The 21,051-nt window shown below is 38.2% G+C and overlaps 5 protein-coding genes across 5 annotated transcripts in view; 4 read left to right on the top strand and 1 right to left on the bottom strand.

Moving 5' to 3' along the window:
• Positions 1-2,036: 2,036 nt before the first annotated feature.
• Positions 2,037-5,179, top strand: MELLADRAFT_66461 (uncharacterized protein; the record flags this gene model as incomplete). Its single annotated transcript, XM_007414480.1, has 4 exons — positions 2,037-2,081; positions 2,227-2,624; positions 2,699-2,925; positions 3,000-5,179. 4 exons carry the CDS (start codon positions 2,037-2,039, stop codon positions 5,177-5,179), a joined length of 2,850 nt encoding a protein of 949 aa, XP_007414542.1.
• A 3,690-nt stretch (positions 5,180-8,869) lies between these two features.
• MELLADRAFT_110291 (uncharacterized protein) lies at positions 8,870-11,756 on the top strand (the record flags this gene model as incomplete). The annotated part of the gene is made up of 3 exons (XM_007414481.1): positions 8,870-9,180; positions 9,255-9,478; positions 9,547-11,756. 3 exons carry the CDS (start codon positions 8,870-8,872, stop codon positions 11,754-11,756), a joined length of 2,745 nt encoding a protein of 914 aa, XP_007414543.1.
• Positions 11,757-14,661: 2,905 nt separating this feature from the next.
• Positions 14,662-15,332, top strand: MELLADRAFT_57183 (uncharacterized protein; the record flags this gene model as incomplete). Its single annotated transcript, XM_007414482.1, has 1 exon — positions 14,662-15,332. The coding sequence occupies one exon, from the start codon at positions 14,779-14,781 to the stop codon at positions 15,163-15,165; it is 387 nt and encodes a 128-aa protein (XP_007414544.1).
• A 1,468-nt stretch (positions 15,333-16,800) lies between these two features.
• On the top strand, positions 16,801-19,734 carry MELLADRAFT_66458 (uncharacterized protein; the record flags this gene model as incomplete). Its single annotated transcript, XM_007414483.1, has 3 exons — positions 16,801-17,162; positions 17,236-17,462; positions 17,537-19,734. 3 exons carry the CDS (start codon positions 16,801-16,803, stop codon positions 19,732-19,734), a joined length of 2,787 nt encoding a protein of 928 aa, XP_007414545.1.
• A 961-nt stretch (positions 19,735-20,695) lies between these two features.
• Positions 20,696-21,051, bottom strand: part of MELLADRAFT_110288 (uncharacterized protein) — a gene marked incomplete at both ends in the record, with an annotated part of 2,322 nt that continues 1,966 nt past the window's right edge. The window contains one exon of the mRNA XM_007414384.1: positions 20,696-20,926. Coding sequence (XP_007414446.1) covers positions 20,696-20,926 — 231 coding nt within the window. The remainder of the gene's footprint in view (positions 20,927-21,051) is intronic.

Raw genomic sequence — 21,051 nt, 5'->3', positions numbered from 1 at the left:
TCCAGTGTTCAATATTTCTCTCATCTCTCCTTATTTTGCTCCAGATATAGGTGGCAGAAAAAATACATTACCTCAAAAAGAAAAATCGAATTTAGTGGCTCCTACGCATGATTGGCGACATGTTTCGGGAATTTTAGATTATAGGAAGAAGAATAAATCACCTCCAGAATATCTGATAAGATGGCTAGGACGACCCGTTTCGGATGATACATGGATCTCATTACCGGATATTTCATCAGATTTGGATCTTTTTATTTTAAATTTTCATGCGAAATATCCGCAATTTCCAGTACCTTCATCTTTGTTAGATTCAAGATTTTCTATGGGTTATCAAGCGGCTTTAGGAATGTTATGAGGGTAGACGGTGATTATTATTGTAATGATTTGAAATATGTAAAAGAATATTATGTAAAGAGATAGAGAAATATCGAATTCAAATAAGTAGAAAAGAATTGTGTAATACGGATTTGAATTATGTTGTGATGGAGATGAAAATGTTAGAATAGAAGTTACAATATTGTGTATATAAGAATGTTGTAGAAGAATTAGTTATTGTTTCCTTATCGAATTATTAACGTAGTTTTATCACTCTTACCTAAATCCAACGTGCCAACTAAGTTAAGCTATGCTTAACATGACCCTGGACCTGAGCCCTTACAGTAATCTTGATTTCGTGATTTCTCCTGAAGTTGACAAAGCCGATAGACAGCGTGGGACCTTGTTAAGATTGGGATTTCTACCAAATATCAAAGAACCATGTCAAAATCGAATTCGGTGATTGTTTGGTTTTTTTGCTTTGGATTGTCATTTGAACTGCGTGCTCAAATACGAGTTGTGCTTACTAAAGCTTTTGAGATGGAAATCTGGGGTCTCCAACCATGTATGTATCACACCGTTGCAAGTTATTGAACCTTTTTTTGGCTGAAAAGTCGAGACTGTGCTTTCAAAGTACAGTGCCCAGGATTTGATCAAGTCCCTGCCGGAGTCGGGACAAATCTTCTTCCTTTGCCGTCGACAGGGACGGTGAGTTACGATTATGAACCAAAACAAAGTCCCAAACTTACAATTTGATAATAATTTATTAATGACTCGGTGATTCTAAGTTGTTTCCAAAAGTGTGCATTGAGGTATTGCCTGCACCATTTCCCAGGATCTTGCCGCATGGGTGTCAAGTAAGAATCACCAAAAATCCATTCAAACCTATTGATGTTAGCTACCACCAAAAGGGGCAGTTCCAGGAAGACTTTTGAACATGACTTTCACTTCAAGGCCCTCGAAATAAGCTTCCTGTTACATTTTTGGTATTTTCAAATCTTATCACTCAGGCTTATGACATATCAAAAGTTGTAATCCACATACATTAAGAGAAGAACTCAAAAAAGTATGTGATTGCCCAAGCTATGGCATATCAGGTTGCCCTAGTGTGATTCTGACTGGGGTACCTGAAGAGCCTGCATCAAGGAAAATATAAGCCAAAGCCTTGCCCCAAGAGTCCCTCAAATCATATCACTTCTTGTTAAGAGATTGAAGCCTCACATATTCATCAGACCTAACCAAGAATTTGTGCTTCTGTGCATCTGGTGTTTGTTCACCTCAAAAACTATATATTCATCCAACTTGCTGATAGGCTTTGAACCACAGTTCAGCCAAAGCACTCCTTGGCAGATCCATCTCTCTGACTATCACCTAGTTATGGCTCTCCAAATCCTCACTCTACATCAAAGTATCTCAACCACTTGAATTATGTCATTCTGCTGTTCTCATTGATCATCATACTCATACGATATTTCCTATAGGAGTTTGCCTATATCCCAAATTAGAGTACAAAACAAGAAATGTGCTGATTTCTTCCTGATAGATGTTACATCATCAGATCTGAATTTATGCTCTGCTTTGATTCATTTTTGTGCATGCCTTAAAGAATTGACAGATCTGTTTTACTTGCTCTCCAGTTTCTAGGCCTGAAAACATAGCCATCTCACTCAGTTGATGTTTTGTATCAATATGTAACTGCATTTCAATTGACCATCAAATGTATGACTGGTTATATTGACTGTCACAAACCTTCAAATGAGTTGACTGTGAGTTGCCTGACTGGTTTCAAAACTGTGAATCAAGATTTGTAATTACATGCTGCGGTGTTTGATTGATGATCTTCCTGGTGTTATATACTTCCCGGTTGTTCTTTTATAAGTCAAGCTTTGCCCAGACATATCAAAATCATAGACAAGTTTTGAAAAGGCTTCCTCTCATCATATTCTCATGAAGAAGATCACCTCAAGATTTAATTATGGTATTTTCAATATCAATCAGATGTTTGTCTTGGTTTATTTGATATCATCAGCCAGTCAAATTCATGGAAATCTTAAACCTGTCACAAAAACCCCTTTGAAGTTTGAGGCATTGAGATCAGGGGACTACAATCTATGGACAAGTCCTGGAATCATGGATGGATTATTCACATCAACCCCAGGAGTTGCTACAAGTTCTAATCTTCAGGAAGCCAAAGAAGTAAAGTATTTCTCCCTTTATCACAATGGTCCACAGATAGCAAAGCCAGAAACATATCACACAGCTCCTCAAGAGTTAAAGAGCCAAAGAAGCCTTCCACATGATATAGACAAGTAAGTGATCAAAAATCATGTCTGGTTCATTGATAACTCAATTCTTGTAACTGAGAATCAACACCCATGGTTAGTCTTGGGGAGAAAGCTGGCCCAACATCTATCAATGAAAAAGCATTGATGGGTCATACTAGTCATCCACAACTATTGTCATCATCTGACCAGCAACAAGAAGCAACTGGCCTACTGTTCAAAGATATTGTGAAGATAAAGCCACCTGGAGATTATCTAAAAAACCATCATGCACAAGCTCATCCTGCAAGCCCAAGAAGGACCTCTAGCAGTTCAAAAAAAGTTGATGGTGAGATGAATGTCCAAAGAATCAATGTCTCAAGAGAGTATAATCAATCTAACCAGAATCTCTTGTTGGAATAGGTAATATTATGACAAAAAGTGATCCAGAAGAAGATGTGCCATCCAATATGGGTTCCCCAAATATTCCATCAATTTTGAATGTTCAGACAGAATCAAAAGCCTCAAAAGTAAATATTCCCAGAGACAATGAGAATAAGAATCAAAAGGTACACCAACTCTCAGGGATATCAGCACAAGAGGTTCCAAACAAAAATAACATGATGATAAGCGGCCATATAGGAGACCGTAAAGTGTATTCAAAAGCTCCCAAATTCTCTGGAGGATCAAGTAGTAGGGATATGAATACTACAACAAAGATTCATTCACAGAATCTCAACTCATTTAAACAAGGAAAAATGAGGTTGGAAGTGTCACCCCTGAAAGCATACCACAGATCCACTGAGAAACTGACTAAAAACAAAGGTATGTCATATAAAAAAGGTATGAACATGATCCCCTATAAAGCAAAGTTTCAGGAAGAAAAAGTGAATGATAAGGTCCTTGATGACAAGAACTTCTTCAAAGCTTTGGAAGATTTCAATGAAGCTTTGGATGACAAAGACCTCAAGGCAAACCCACCAATGACAGATCAAAAGCAAGAGATCAAAAATACATCAGAAAATAAACCAGACAATGAAGACACAGAAAAACTCATTAAACAAAAGGCAGACTATGCAGTGGTTGATACAGCACATAGTAATGGCAACACAGCTTTGGGAAATGATACAGAGAATGCAAATCATGTTGAGGAAGATCCAAATGCTGAAGTCAGCTCTGCACAACAAGAAGGAGATGAGGGGGAAGATGAACCAGATGTGGATGAAGTTGAACAAGATGACCTACAAGAAATGAGTGAAAGTGGAAAAGCTAGTCAAAGAAGGAGTAAGACTGCAAAGAATAAAAAAGGGAAGAAAAGCCACAAATCTAAGAAAGGGAAAAATACTTCTATACAAAAACACACTTCCATACCATTTTTTGATTCAGAATTCTTGGATTCCACTGATCATAAACCATCAAAAAAACAATCTGAAATGTCAAGGGAAGAGCTTTTCAAAGTGGACCAAAGCCAATTCCTAAGACATTTCCTTAAATCACGCAATAATACTCCATACTTGCCAATTATATTAGGTGATATGGAATTTGAATACCTGATGTCACTCAAATACACAGAATCTGGGGTTTGGGATAAGCTAAGTATAGACTTTACTAACAACTTTGAACCTTGGCGTGAAGGAATAAGGAGGGTAGCTTGTCTTGATGAACAATTCAAGGAAAAATATATGGTTTGGAAATGGAAGAATCAAAAGCATACACTACCCAAGTATGCTCAAAATTTTGTAGAATCACTTAAACCTGATGAAGAGTTTGTAACCTTCAGGGATGCAACCCTCCATGATTGGCAAGCTTATTCTGATAGAAAGAACTATGTTCTGGAACATGATGAAAATATGATTCAGACGGTTTTTGGAATTTTGGGTGAGATGATGGAGAAGCGGATTGTTACACTGAATCTGATGTCTCATCATAGTTCAGATCTTGTTGAATCAATTATTGACAGTGGTGCAATCAGGGAGGGGATTGATTTGCCTATAATTATCACATTTGACCAATCTCTTTGCTTATCCCATGAAGATGGATGGTTGGATGACACAGACAAGGAAGATATTCAATACCATGCAGTTGAATTGATAGAGGCTATGAATGGCAGAGTTTCAGGTTATGATGGTGAAGAATATTTCAAGTCAGATTGTTCATGGTTGCAGGAATGTACCAGGGCATATATAACAAAGCCTGGTTCAAGGATTGCAAAACTTGTGGAAGAACGTATCAAAGCCCTTGCAAACCGTGCTGACCACTTGAAGGTACCAGTTCCAAAGGCTCTGGATGCTTATATTCCACCATCAATCAAAGGTAAAGGTTTAAGTCTGGGTGACATATTACTTAGCACTCATGCTGGTCTTGATCTTGAATCACTGGTCAAATTGAAAGCTATTTTGAAGTGGGATGAATTTAAAGACCCAAAGACACGCACAAAACCCCTGAACAGAAAACAGACCAAGTGCATTGGAGATTGGGAGAGCATCCGCAAAGATTTTGCCTCTGAGGCTGATGATATAAAAAGATACTGTGATTTAAAAGATGTTGTTATCCGTAATTTGAATGCTTATATTGCCCGCTGTAATATGCAGGGTTTTTTGTAATGTTACAGAAGATTGATACATCCTTGCTAGTTGATATTTTAGAATGCTATGGTTATCTCAATTTTCTTTTCTTTTTTATCACAAAAATCAGCATGAATTCATCTTTTTGATGTGAATAACATACAACTATGTCCCAACTACACCACATTTGTCTGTTTTGACTGCTGTTGTTTGGGAAAATATTGATGGGTTTTTGGTATCAAATGGATTGATAGCACTGTGTCTATGGAGCCTTGAGGGTTCCCTGGAAGTTGAGGGCCCTCACGTGTACAAAGGCAAGCCTTTGTAATTGTTGGATCTCCCAAAATCTGGGGCAGTCCACACAGGCACTGTGTGGAATTCTGTGTTGGTTAGTTTTGATTTTGTGGTGTCATAGTGATGTATGTTAGAGATTATGTTATCAAATATGTGAATGGTGGTATTGATATGAGATGTTGATGTTCAAGATAATCTTGGATTACCATGGTTTTACACCAATTGTGCTGTTTTTCTCCACATATTGATTGTTGTTGTTTGTGCTAAGAAACTGCCTCTAAGCTAATATTTGATGGGCTTGTCAAGTTTATATCATTTATGAGTCAAAAGTCTCTTCAATTTCATCATTCTTATGCAGGTGTTCTTCTTGTTTTCTTTTATCTCTATGTGCCTGTTCTGTTTTCAATATAAATTGAGTCTCATGATAGTTTATGGAGTCTTTATTTCTGGCGCTTACCTGTCAGAGTGTCACTGTGAGGCACATTCAGCAAACAAATGAACAGATTGAAATCATGAAGTATATCCAAATATAGAAGCTGAGGAATGGTTCAAGAATGAAAGCCATCAGGGCAAAAAGTGGACCCTGGAATCCACCTGTAGATGTGGGTGAAGTTTGGAAGAAAATCACTAAAATGAGGGTGGTGTGGATGTGAAGGTTTGAGGTGTGAGGATTTGATGTGGATGACTTGGAAGGGGATTTTGTAGGGGTAGGTTTGCCGCCTTTCCCCCTCTTCACATGCTCAGATCTGCAAGCTTCCACCAAATCTGGACATTCCAGCAATATCTCAAACTCCTCTTTAACCAACAACCATAGAAGCTTACCTCTCAGGATTGAGAGCGTGGCACCCCTTCCACCATCTACAATTTCCAGACGGAGGCCCACGAGAAATCAGCTGTGCACTGAAAGCCACAAAGGTGTTAGACTCAAGACAAAAAGGCACAACTCAGAAATGACCAGTTTATGAGTCATTCACAATAATGCAATTATGTCGTAAGTAAGGATATTGCAGATGAGTGAAGGTGAAGAAAGGGTTTGAATCAATCATAACATTTATTTCTCAGAAAAACACGCAGAGCACAAACACATACACACAAACAGTAAATAAATGAGAGATAAGAGAGAGGAAAACACTATTAGACTGAAATGAGCTTACCTATGAGTCATTCACGATAATGCAATTACGTTGTAAGTAAGGATATTGTAGATGAGTGAAGGTGAAGAAAGGGTTTGAATCAATGAGGATCAAACCCTTTGACTCATAGGCGGCTTATGAAGAGAAAAACTATCACATGTACGCAGTAAAGAGTTAACAACACTAGACAAGAAAAGAGCAGGCATGACGACAAATCAAATAGTAGAAACATAACAAATAAGATCACACACCACAACAGATCATCAGAATCAGAAAACAGAAAAATCACACGCTAAGTAAAGAAATATCATGCAACACTATTTGCCGTCGTAAAAACCAACACAGTTCACCTCATACACTTAGCAAGCTTACTAAGAAACGTACCATGAAACATCGGAGTGGCCAAAATTTCAGTGAAAATCACGCTTGTAGCCTTCTGGGGCATGGCATGCCTAGGTGAACTCAAAGACATAAATCAATCCTATGCCCAGTTGCAGCGGTAGAGATACTAGTATGGAAGACATACAAAATGGATCCTGCTCAGAAAATTTTCTATTCACTTTTGACCAGAAAGATGGAAAAGGAGGCACCAGGCTTGCAAAAGATAGATTGATGTCAATACTCAGGAAACTGTGGAAGAAGGACGGCTTTGATAGACTTACCAGACATCCTTTTTGAGTGGGTGGAGTGTCCTTCCTATGGAATGAAGGAGTAGCGCTGAATCAAATAATAAGCAGAGGTCACTGGAAGTCAAAAGCATATGAAAGATACCTAAGAAAGTTTGATTCAGAGGAAATAGAGGAGAATAGATTATCATTGTGAAGAATGGAAATCAAAGATAGCCCAAAAGAAGATAACAGAGCAAGTTTGGATTAGGGAGACTTGACAAACACGTGCATAATTAGACTTCAAGTCAAAAGGCTTAAGTGTCTCTGTCAAACTGAATACCCGTAAATGAGGTTCCCACAGTGAGGAAGAACTATCCTGGGCTCATAACCTGTGAGTAATGCACAAGTTTATAAGATGTCAATTTAAAGCTTATAGATGAGGTAGATACAAAAACAGATAATGTTCATTTCTTTCATACAAAATATAAGTATTAAATGAAAGAAAATGAGAAAAGACAAAAAGACAAAAACAAAAAGACACTTTACCTGTGAGTAATGCATGAGTTTATAAGATGTCAATCTAAAGCTTATAGATGAGGTAGATAGAACAACAGATGATGTTTGTATCTAGGTGCAGAAACCCACAGGTCTTTATAAAGAAATGTATAACAGAAGAGAGAGTTAGAAGAAACAATCTTGAGACACTTATGACAATATGAAATGTGGTTGAGCAATCATTACAAATAGCAGCTAGAGCAACAGAAATCAAATATGCAAAGCAACATAACAACATTTCATAACAACACATAATCAAATAACCAAAATAACCAATAGAATACAGGGGGTATCTGTAGGCTTTCAGTGTAGGCTTTCAGCCATACAGAAACCTTGTGATACCTGAGAGGATAGGTATTAGTGAGTTTGGGGCTCTCCAATACCCCAAGGTGAGGTAGGCTAGGATTATACTCTCTGGTACCCATTTCCAGGCACTTTACATAGTCTGGAGCCCAGAATGGACCGGGAGGTAGACAACACAGGGCCTCAGACATAGGCCCTGGGGTCACCCTGGTACATTTCTAGGCTCAAGACCTCCCCCACAGTATTCTCAACTTAGGACATCCTAAGTTAGGATAGCATAAGGCTGAGAATGGAGAAATGTTCAGTTTATATTGTATACTAGACATATCTGAAATAGAAGCTTGTAATCCTAGCACTTGCCCGCAAAGCAGAGATAGAATGGCCATGTATCAAGTCCTCCATTTGTGTTCACCAGTAGACTTCACTTTATCTGATTTGAAGCTGAATTATGAAATTGTAAGACAAGTTTTTGCACACCACAAAGCCAATTGTAGATCTGTTTCACTTTCCCTCCAAGCTCTGAGGTGCTGTATCAATATGGGTCAGAATTTCAACCAAAACCAAATCTATGACAGGATGTACTCAAGCTTTTTTTCCTTGAACTTGACACATGTCTGTTCTTCAATGGCTTACGGATTCCAAAACATTATCTCAAACTTCATCTTTGATGTCTGATGAACATTTTGTCTTTTATTTAGGAGATCTTTCTAGTCTTTCCAAGTCAGGATTTCCCAAGCTTTTGGAAATCCCAAAAATTGTCAAAAATACATTTTCTTTTACTTTATCCAGATAAATATTGCTTTAGGATTTTATTTGGTAATCAACTTATGTTCAAAATGAATCTTCTTTTTTACTTTGTTTATTCTCTGTTATCTGCTACTAAACTAGAATGTGCCTCAATCTCTTATACCAAGCCATCTTTGGAAAGCAGGAAATCATTGCCAAGATATTATAGTTTATGGTCAAGTCCTGGAATCTTGGATGGTGCATTTATGTCGGCCCCTGAACCTATCATCAGGTCCAAGCTTCAGAAAGGGGGCCAAAAAACTTCAAAATTCTCCTTTTTTCAATATCAAATGGAGCATCCAAACAAGAAGCAGGTGGATGGGATCCAGAGGACAGAACACCTTCAGCATGAGATAGAAAGGTATGTAATCAAAATCAAATGCTGGTCCATAGAACAATTACAAATTGATACTGAAGTCTCAATTTCATATATAGTCCCAGGAGGAAAGTTGGACCACCAGATCTCAGTGAAGGGATTTCAATGGATAATACAAGTCATTTACAGACATATGCATCATCTGAACAGGAGGAAGCAACAGCAGACCCATTGCTCAAAGACGTTGTGAAAATGACTGAAAAAAACAAGCCAGCCAATGATGCCCATGCTTTGCCTAAAGCCTCAACAGGGGTCCCCAAGAGTGGCACAAAAGTTCATGATAGTAAGATTTAAGGCTAGAAATTCCCACGCAAAAAAATGCTTTTTTGACAATCAATTTTGTTGTAACAGAGACTTCAACGGTGAAGGATCCAATTGAAGCAAGTGTGCCTTCAAAGCCGGCTTCCCCCAAGATCCAAGAAGTTCCAAAAGTGCAGATGGAGTCAAAGATACCTAGTGGGTCAGAGTCAAATAAGGAGCCAAATTCCAAAAGTGCTTTGATAGAAAGGAAGTTCATAAGGATTGACAATGATCAGAAAGACCACAAGATACCCCACCCTATACAAATATCAGCAAATAAATTTTCAAGAACAAAGATCAGCAATGTCCAAGGCCATACAGCAGATCCTGAATTGTTCTCAAAAAAAGTTGATGAGTATCAGGAAAAATCAAGGCCTTGTGATTTAGATACCATTAGAAAGCTTAATGCACAGCCTGTAGACTCAGTCAAAAACCCAAAAGCAAGTATTGATGCTATAGCCCTAAAGATGAAGAACCAATTTATCTACCAAGGAATGACTGCAATTAAAGCTAAGTCAGATTCACAAGGAAAGAAGATCCTAGGCAATGAAAATTCACAGGAAATTCAATCATATGACAAGGTGCATGATGATATAAACTCCTTTAAAGCTTTGGAGGATTTGAATGAATCTTTGGATTCAAATCAACAAAAAGAGGTCCCAAAGATAACAGAAAATACATCTCAGACTCCTCCTCAAGAAGCAGAAGAATTCCACAACAGAAAGTCAGATTTTATAGGGGTTGATTCATTGGACAGTGATGATGATCAAAGGATTTCCAAAGATATGAAGGGAAACCTTAACAACAGTGAAATAGATCCAACTGAAGAGAAAAGCCCTACAAAACACAAAGTAAATGACAGTGGATCAGAAGTAGAGATGGATGAACTGACATCATACAACACAAAAGAAATGAATGAGATGAATAGAAACAATTTTCAACAAAGAATTAAGTTATCAAAGACTAAAAAAGGGAAGAAAAATAATAAATCTAAGAAGGGAAAAAACAGTCCTAAGGACAAAAACAATGCAATATCCTCATTTGATGCAGACTTTTTGGGTTCAAGTAATGATAAGCCATCAAAATCAAGTGTGATATTGACAAGGGAAGATCTCATCAAACTGACTGTAGAAGAATTTGTGATGTATTTCTTGAAATTTCAAAACAAAACACATCATCTGACAATCACATTGGGTGATTTAGAGTTTGAATACTTGATTGCTTCAGGTTACCCAAAAGATTCTGATGTTTGGAATCCACCAAGGGAAAGATTTATTGAAAAGTTTGGACATTGTGGTGAAGCCATAAGGAGGCTAAGATCACTTAGAGCACAATTTGAAGAAAAACAGATTGTATGGAAATGGAATCAAACAAAGAATGATTTACCAAAATATGCTCAAACTTATGTTCAATCATTAAAACCAGATGAAGAGTTTCCAACATTTAGAGACTCAAATCTTGATCTTTGGAATATATATCTTGATAGAGAGACTTCAATGAAAAAACGTGATCCAAAATTAATCAAAAAGGTTGTTGGAATCTTTGGTCATATCATGGACAAGCGGGTTATTACCCTTGACCTAATGTCACACTATATTTCGGATTTCTTACGCAAGGTTTTTGATAGTGGTGCAGTCCAGGAAGGGATTGATCTTCCTATACTTATCACCTTTGATCAATCTCTTCTCTTATCACATGAGAATGGGCTGAAGGATGAATCTGACAAGGATGATATTCAATACAAGGCAGGTGAACTGATAGAAGCCATGAATGGAAAAGTTACTGGGTTTAGTGGTAAAACATATGTCAACTTAGGTTCTGAATGGATCTCAGAATACACCAGGTCATATCTTACCAAGCCAGGTTCAAGAACAGGAAAACTTGTGGAAGAACGTATCAAAAACCTAGCCTACCATGCTGACCGTTTGAAGGTGAAGATCCCAGACTATTTAAAGGCTTACATTCCAGAATCAGCTAAAGGTTTAGGTCTGGGTGAGATATTACTCAGTACTCATGCTGGTCTGAAACTTGAAGCCCTTGTAAAATTGAAAAATCTTTTGAACTATCATGACAGCACGGGCACACACCCCCGGACCAAAATCAATAAAAAACGAGCTGAGATAATTGGATGTTGGGATAGCATTGAAGATGAGCTATTACTCGAAGCTGTTAGTATAAAAAAGTATTGTGATTTGAGAGGCAAGATTATAGTTGGTTTGCAAGCTCATATCAGTGACAATGGCCTGGAGCACCTTTGGTAAGATCCAAAGAACCCACCACTCATTCATGATATGTAATCTAGATAAAGCACAAGGAGTTTCATATTTCAACTCATTCCTCACGTGTCCTTGATAATGGGAAGTTGAATGAGTCTAGCTAGCCTTGCATGGCGAGATGCAGAGTCATCATGTGAAGTAGAACGTTTGGAGTCTTGCCGAGTTATTGAGTTTTGTGAACTTGAGGTAGCACTTTGTTGACCCGAAGAAGCGTTGGAAACTTGCCAACTGGAGCTTGAATGAGAAACATGTTCAGATCTTTTGACACAAATAAGGCCTTGTGAGCTCTTGTGAGCCGCAGTGCTGGAGGAATGGTGCTGTCAGACTTCAGTGTACTAAGCAAATCAATCACGTGATCTCGCTCAAAGTACGCGACATGGACATGGTCATGTGACCTGAGCTGAGACGCGTCGGCTTAAATCCATAAATTCTTGTTTACCTTCCTCCGACCCCGCCCCATCCTCAACCCATCCTCATCCTCATCCTCATCCTCATTCCTCATCCCTCATCCATTCTCATTCATACATCAGTTATTTTGTTTTTGTTTGTTCAGTCACTTTCTTGGATTCGCTATTACTTTTCTACAAGGTCAAGCCTACGCTTTTCTTGAATCCAACCCCAACCTTAACTTCAGTATCATCCGTCGATTTTCCGTTCTCGGAAGCATATCACCACTCATCAGTTAAAACCATTATCTCAAAACCATCCATCATGGTCACTGCCACCAGACGTCGAGGACCATCATCTCAAATTACCTCATCCTCTCCTTCCGTTCATCAAAGTCCATCCAAACCCTCTAAACAAACGACTCGCGTTCAATCTCAAAATCTCAAGAGCAATCCGTTCACCACTTTTGGTGCCATTGATGGCATAATCTCTTCCTCATCGACCTTTCCATCTCCATCAGCAGAAGATACTAAAAATTATCATTCGTCGTCACCACCCTGTAAAATCAGACGAACCTCTTCTAGACTCAATTCTTCACCTTCAAAACCACTCTCTAAGTCGATCTCTTATCCTTGCAAACTTTCGATCGATGAGATAGACTCCAAAAGACTTAAACTCGAAACCATTCATACCAATATTCTTCAAATCCAAGACCGCTCTCCTGTACCGGGTTTGTCCAAATCCTCTTCAATCTGAACTATCCATGTCGTTCCTTACGAATTCGGTTATACAACTGTTTCTTGCCCCCACTTTGCTGACTCGGGATATTCTCTTTTCTACTCCCAGACTCCACTCCTACATCGATAGACTTGGAAGAGACACCAAAACCCAAGCAAGCTGTCAAACCCATCGTCAAGCTACCCTTCCCAAACGTATTCAGTCACGCTCGCCATCTACTCCGACTATCATCAGTTTCTGATCTAGGAAAGGATGAAATTGTAGGACGGTCCCAAGAAGTGAAGAAGATACATCAATTTTTGAATAATCGATATCCCAGCCTGTTTGATGATGACAACTATAATCCAGATGGAGGTAAAAGCCTTTACATCTCTGGACCACCGGGTACAGGAAAGACGCATCTCATCAATTCAATCTTACTCAACCCGGATCACCAAATTCATCAAACTTTGACATCTTCAGGAATACGAGTTCATTTTATCAATTGTATGGCAATGGGCAATCCACTTGGCTCATCTGGAAGTATGATCGATTCATCATTCAGTTCGAGTAGTAATTCACTCGATGAACAACTTTGGCGTAAGATTGCAGTTTGTGTAGGACTTAAGGAGATCTCTTCCAGAAGTCCTCAAAAGACGAGTAAGAAGTCAAGCATTAAAGATCTTGTCAAGAACTTTATCCTCACCGAACATTCTCAACCCTGGTTAGTCTTTTTTTCCTATCTCTATCCTGGAATATACCCAGCCCTGAATGTTTGGTATTCATTTTGCCCAGTCTTATTGTATTGGATGAGATTGATCATTTGGCCACGTCGAAACAACCCTTGATCACCTCTCTCTTAACCCTTTCACAACTTGCTCCGAACTCCAACTTTACAGTTATCGGAATTGCCAACACGCTTGATCTCACCACCCGATTCACGTGGTCCCTGGAGTCGACTGAAGATGAAGGGCATCGGCCCGAACCGGACTTGATCCATTTCAGTCCGTTTGACGCAAACGACATGATTCAGGTCGTCAAACAACGCCTCAAGCATCTTCTTCCGTCTTACTCCAGAGCTGCACCATCTGTCTCGACCTGGGGCTCATCACCAGCTCAAAAACTTTTCAGCGACAACATTCCGCTTAACTCTGAATCGATTCCCCTCTTTCAGTCGACCGCTCTCACACTATGTGCGAAAAGAGTCTCAACTGTCACAGGAGATCTCCGAACGTTCCTTGCAATTCTGCGAAAGTTGATTGATACTTTGGAATCGAGAGCAATTGAGAATATTGATTTCACCAACCCAAGCTCGAAAGAAAATGACCCTACTTCTAACCATTCGGTCCTTGATACGCCCACCAAGATGAGGAAATTCAGCCGAATCATATCTACTTCTCAACTGTTACCTGATCTCAATAACTCTAAACCCCAAACCAACCCATTTATAGATCCTACCAGTCATTTCACACCTCTTACCGCCCCCAAGATCACAGCCACCGAGTTAATCAAATACTTGAACCAAAGCAAAATCTTGAATCAATCTAGTACGAGTAACAAAACTTGTTCAGAACAGGAGTGCAAGATCAAGCTCAATGATTTGAACTTGCATCAAAGTCTAGGACTAGTTTGTCTTTGTGTAGCTTGGTCTCGTCATCAAGCCAACGGTGGAGAAGGCGGAGTAGGAAAGAAGAGAGCATTTGCTGTCTATAAGGAATTGATGCAAGGCTTGAAGATTGCTGAAGTTAGTGAATGTGAATGGCAAGATGTCATCGAGTCAGGCTTACAGACTAGAGGACTAGTAAACCTCTCATCGGCGATTTCGATGAACTCTTTTCTAAGTCCGAGTAGTAGTATCAGATCAACAACAAGTACACCATCCAAAAATAAATTTTCAAGATCGATGGGATTTTCATCACCCTCTAAATCCAAACTATCAAATGTATTATCACCTCAGAAAACGCCAAGAAAGAAAAAAGCAAATGAAAATGTTGAAAAGGATGAAGTTACAATAAGTTCAGTATATGGAATTTCAATCTTGATTAAAAGTTTAAAAAGTTTAGAAAGAGAAAAGAAAGTGATTGATGAATTATTAAAAGAAGTGATTATAAATGAAGAAAGATTGATCAAGAGGAAACGTAAATATCAATCAGATGATCGTAATGAAAAAGAGTTTATTGGTCAAGTTGGAAAAAGGATTGGGAATGAAGAGAATCAAGAAGAAGAAGAAGAAGAGGCTGTTAAGAATAGGATTGTAGGTGTTAATGATGAAGGATCTGTAAGAGATTAAATTAATCTTATCTGTTATTATATAAGGTAATTTACCTTTGATCTATATTTGTTTTAAGTCAACACGTTGTTTTTCAGTTTTCAGTTTTTAGTCATTTTTTATTTTTCTCTCTCAGTTGTTAGTGTCATCAGTTTGGGTGCATGGATCATTTTTATTCTTATGAGCTCAACTTATAGGAAGATAAAGAGAAAAGTACAAAGTCAAGAGAGAGAGGAAGAGAGAAGAGATGATTTTAATAAAATTCATTTTGATATTTAAATATGTTGTGTGTGTATCCCTTGTTATTGAGAGTGTACAAAGCTTTAGCAATCACAGTGTCATTTTACTAGTCACTGGCAGGCCAGTGAGTTCCATTCACCTCAATCCAATCTCAATCCAATGTCAGTTCAATATCAGTTTGACCTCCAATTATGTTTGAGTGGGGGATATGCATGGGCTGCATAATCACACAAACCCAGACATTCTGACACCTTCATGTGTGGACATGCAACCAAACTTTATTCCAGTTCATTCTGGAAGGTTGTTTGTCTGCTACTCTAGGCCAAACATTGAGATTGGATTGATATTGAACTGACATGGATTTGAGATTGGATTGAGCTGGATGTACTCACTGGTCTGCCAGTGAGTAGTAAAATGACAGTGTGAATATAATAATATTTTATGGAGCATCAAAAAGTGCAAGGGTATCATTGCATACCAATTTTGCCTGCTTTGTACTTAGCCTTGAGACCAGTTGCACATGATTTTGAAGTATCATCACAATAGATTGAGATTTTGTGAATCATTCTACATCAAACAAACAAAGGGGATGCAAGGGGTTCATGATGTACATACATAATCACTTCTAGAAATCTCAGCTTTAGTTGTTGTGGTTTATTTTTCATGGAGTTCTTTTGCAGCTTCTTTCTTTTTGCCTTCTTGTTGCCCATACAAAAAACCCAGTTCTTATACACATTTGGATTTTGTCCAACAATTGAGACTTCTAAGCACTACCCACCATAGACTTCATTGCAATGAAACTACATACTTGTTTTTTCTTCTGATCACATAAGATGAGGTCTCCTAAAATGTTGATGTTAGTTTCTGCAGGGGGACAAAAGGAGAACTGCAAAAAGTAAAATACTGCACTTGTATTGCTTGATTTTGAGTAGATACATGAATTGAGAACAGGGCATCAGAAGACCAATCCAAAATGACACAAAGTCTGACAAACATCACCAATTGAGGGATAAATTGTCAGAATGGAAAGATTGGATCAAAGTGTTTTGCTTGAAGATTGACAAACCTGAGGAGACATGGCAGCACATATCAAGCTTGTCTGATGGGGTTCCAGAAAGTCAACTTGCAGTGCTATTTACACTGACTGTGACTTGAGCTGATTCTCATGTGTTGTGTGAGTTAGACTTTGTGACATGTTACATATGTTGCTGCACATTTTACAAGAATTGGAGTGAGGTCACACTGATTACATAGTACACATGGTGTGTACATCTTACAGACCGGAGACCACTCACAGAGTCAGAGAAATATGTAGTGTGATAAATGTTTCAATTTTTGCATTGAGCTTCTTTTCCAATTAAATCATAACCTCACTTTTCAACTAGATAATTCAACCTCAATTGTAACAAGTCAATCATGAAGGCAATCATGAAAGGATTCTACTTTGACTGCTTGCAGACAAATATCATATTCTGCTTGATTTATCTTCTATCATTCAAACCTCAACTGAGTTGGGCATTTGATGGGTTATCAAAGTCATATTTGGAGAGCAAAGAGGGTGGATCAAGATATTATCATCTATGGAAAAGTGCAGGAATCTTGGATGGTATATTCCCATTGTCCTCAGAAGCAACTAACCAGGCTGATTTTGAGGAAGGGGGAAAGACTTCATCAGGATTCTCCTTTTTTAAACATGAGATGATAACACCAACCAACAACAATGCACATGGCTCTTTTGAGGACTTTCATACAAAGGAAACATTTCAACACTCCAAAAGGTATGTGCAATGTGAGGAAATAAGGTTTAGATCAATCAATTCTTGAAGCTGACATCATTTGTTGCATGTTCAGTCTTTTGAAACAAGTAGAACCATACTCTGCCAGTTATACATCATCAATTGATTGTATGGGTTACATTCAACCATCTGTGGTATCTTATCAAAAATACACAACTACACAACCATCATTCAAAGAAATTCAAAAATCTGAGCCTTCTGAACGTTATCATCCAACTGAAGATTCACAATGTCAGCCTGAAGGATTGGAAGTGGCCTTCAGAAGGCCGAATGAAGTTAATGGTGAGCTTATAGGTTCATAATCTGATGTCTTGAATAAGCAGTGTATGTTTAAACTTCATCTCTTGTGGTGACAGGCCATGTTATGGAGATGGATAATCTTAAGGCAGATACTCAATCCACTCGGGTTTTCCCAAAGACAAAGGAGATTCCAAAAGCCCAGATTGGTTCAAGTAATGACCCATACTCCAAGAGTGATTTGATAGAAAGGAAACTTAGAACCATTGACACCCACAAGCTGAATCAACAGCCACCCCATAATCCACTGATAGCATCAAAAGATCCTTCAAAACAAGATAACATCAGACCAGATGTCCAGGTAGGGGATCCAGAAGTTTTCTCAAAGGTTGCAAAAGTTCCCAGCTCATGGATTAAGTCCAAGACAGATGTCATAAGGAAAGTTGAGACACAGAACATCAACTCATATAATCATAAGGGAAGCAAGACGAAGCCCAAAGGTTTACAATCCAATGAACCAAAGAGATTGGTGACTCAAGAAAAGACAAACCAATTTGAAACCCAAAAAATCAGCCCACGAGAAGCTCTTCCAGATGTGAAAGAAAAGAAACCAATGCCAGAAGTTTCAAAAACACCTATCAAAGTGATTAGTGATAAAAACTCATTTGTTGCATTGAATGATTTTGATGAAGCTTTGAATCCAGAAAACAGAGATGCTGCACTAAAAGAGCAAAAGAAAGAATTTCAAACCCCATCATTCAAAACACCCCATGATGAAGAGGCCACAGCATTCAGAAACACCAAGGCAGATAATCCAGTGGTTGATTTGGGGAATAGTTTCAGTGATCAAAACTTTTTGGAAGATGAAAAAGAGAATCTGAACAATATCAATGGAGACTCAAGTACTGAAAAAAACAGCCCTGGGGCTTTGCAGGATGGGAATACTAGTGGGTCAGAAGTAGACCTGGGAAAAGAAAGACTGAAGGACTCAAAGGATACAGCTAAGGAGATTGAAAAAGATGGACAAGGAAAGAGAAAAACTCTTAGAAGTAAAAAAGGGAAGAAAAATAACAAATCCAAGAAGGGCAAGAACAATTCTGCGGTAAACTTTCTCAAACCTTCAATATCATTGTTTGATACAGTAGTTCCTGCTTCAATCAATAATCAAGTACCAAAAATTGACAAAAAAACTTTGCTCACCAAGGAAGAACTCTTCAAACTGGATAGAAGGCTATTCCTTCAGAATTGCTTGAAATTCCATGATAAGACAATTGGCCTGTCTATCTTGATCAATGATTTAGAGTTTGATTACTTGAATTCCCATAGATACATGGAAGGAATGGATACATGGAAGGAAGACATGTGGTCATTTGTGCATTCTTTTGGAGATTTATCTGAGGGAGCACGGAGAGTAATCTTCTTAGATGAACAATTCAGAGAAAAACTCATTGTCTGGAAGTGGCATCATATCAAAAATCATCTGCCAGAATATGCTCAAGACTGGGCCAAATCTCTGAAAGCTGATGAAGAATTTCCAACATTTGAGGAATCATCTCCAAAAGATTATCAAATATATCGTCAGCAAGCAAAATTTCTTGAAAACCAAAGTCCAGTCACCATGCAGAAAGCTGTGAGAATATTTGGGGGTCAAGTGTTCAAGCGTGTTGTAACACTAGATCTGATGTCTCAATATCAATCAAATTTTGTCAAAGAGGTTTGCAAAAGTGGAGAAGTCAAGGAAGGTCTTGTTGATTTAGCTATACTTATTGCTATAGATCAAAGTCTTGATTTGGGAACTACAGATTATTTGACAAAGATAGATAGAACAGATATTCAATCCAGGGCATCTAAATTGCTTGATGCTATGAATGGGAAGGTCATTTCATACAGTGGCGAAGAGTATAAAAACAGAAATTTTGTTTGGAGGTCAGAGCCTACCAGATATTATCTGACTGAGAAGAATCCAGGAATCTCAGAACGTTTTGAAGCACATATCAAAGATCTGGCCAGGCATGCTGACTTATTGGGGGTAGAGATCCCAAAGAGAGTGGAAAGTTACATCCCAATATCAACAAACGGATTAGGCCTGGGTGAAGTATTACTCTGTGCCCATTCTGGGATGAAATTTGGTATCCTTTTAGAAATCAGAGAGATATTCAAATTACTAAAACAACCACCCCCCAAGCGGTCCCAAGTCATTGGAAAATGGTCAAGTATCTCTGGACCACTCACCTCCGAGGCTATTCTCATAAAAAGATATTGTGATCTAAGAAATTGTATAATCTCTGGTTTGAATCAATTTATTGATAATTTTTAGATTGAACATATTTTTAAGTGTCTAGAGATCTATCACACCCCATTTCAGGTTTCAACACAGATTCAGAACCATCCTATTGAGTCTCTTTTTAACGTTGGAAACCTAAACACCACTTCATTTTCTGTCAGTACCCAGAATATCAGAGGACAATATAAGCTTGATGTTTTACTGATTTCCTCAATTAAGAAATCTACAGGAAGTAAAACTTGCAAAACAATTTTTTTTGACTCAACACATGCTTGTTTTCATTTTCATCTTTCTTTGGTCTTTTGTTTTCTGTAGACTCTGGCTAAACATGCTGACTTATTGGGAGTGAAAATCCCAGAGAGAGTAGCTGAACAGATTCTAAAAGCAATCAACCAATTAAGCCTCAGTGAAGTATGCCCTGTACTCACTCTGGTAAAAGAACAGGAACTGTAGCAAGTAAGATTTGAAAGATTGCTTCATGTGAAGAGAATTAATATTCAATCTAGCATTGAAGGTAAGAAACCAGGGAGTTGCAAAGGTATGTCCTTGGACAAACAACAACGGAAGTCATTTGCTCTATACTAGAATACAGAAGCTCATTGATGCTTACAATATAAACCACAATGAGCCTGGAGATATATATATATATATGATGGCACAATCCACAAGGAGAGTAGGAGGACTTGATGTTAAAGGCTTGAAGTGCCTTACTTATATACAAATATATGGATACACTGCTGGAATTACTGCACCTTCATTTCTCCCTAGATCACTCGTCAGGAAGATTGCCTGCAGTGTTATAGATTTGCAGTAAAAGTTTACTCATCACTGTTGTTTGATTTGACCTTGATTGGACTTACTAAGGCGCTCAGAGAGATATTGACAACACGGGTCAGTCGTTTTCAGTATTTCAATATTCACAGATTAATAGAAAATGGAAAGCCTACTCAACAGAGCAATAAAATGTTACAAGATAGCAAGAAGTGAATTGATTTTACAAAAAACTACCACCACCAAATCTACCACCGAGTCCTTTAGCATCTCTAATCATATCGGCTTTTTGTTTCTCACCCATCAATTTTCCACCCAAACCCATCATCGAATCGTGATCCCAGACTACAGCTTCTTTTTTATCTTTCTCTTTTTCGGCTTTTGATTTTGATTTTGAAATGTTAGAAGAAGCTTTGTTATGTAAATCCAATAAAGATGAAGATCTGATAGATTTCTATGGTAAAGCCGAATGAAACCAAATCAGTTCAATAATTCAAAACAACAAGAAATCGAAATGGCCAACATTATGTTCTTCTACTTGCTTTCTCATCTCTTGATCACGTTTTCCATAAGTACGGT

This window comes from Melampsora larici-populina (genome assembly GCF_000204055.1).
Source record: "Melampsora larici-populina 98AG31 unplaced genomic scaffold MELLAscaffold_43, whole genome shotgun sequence".
NCBI lineage: Eukaryota > Fungi > Basidiomycota > Pucciniomycetes > Pucciniales > Melampsoraceae > Melampsora > Melampsora laricis-populina.
This window is presented reverse-complemented; position numbering and strand designations above follow the sequence as displayed.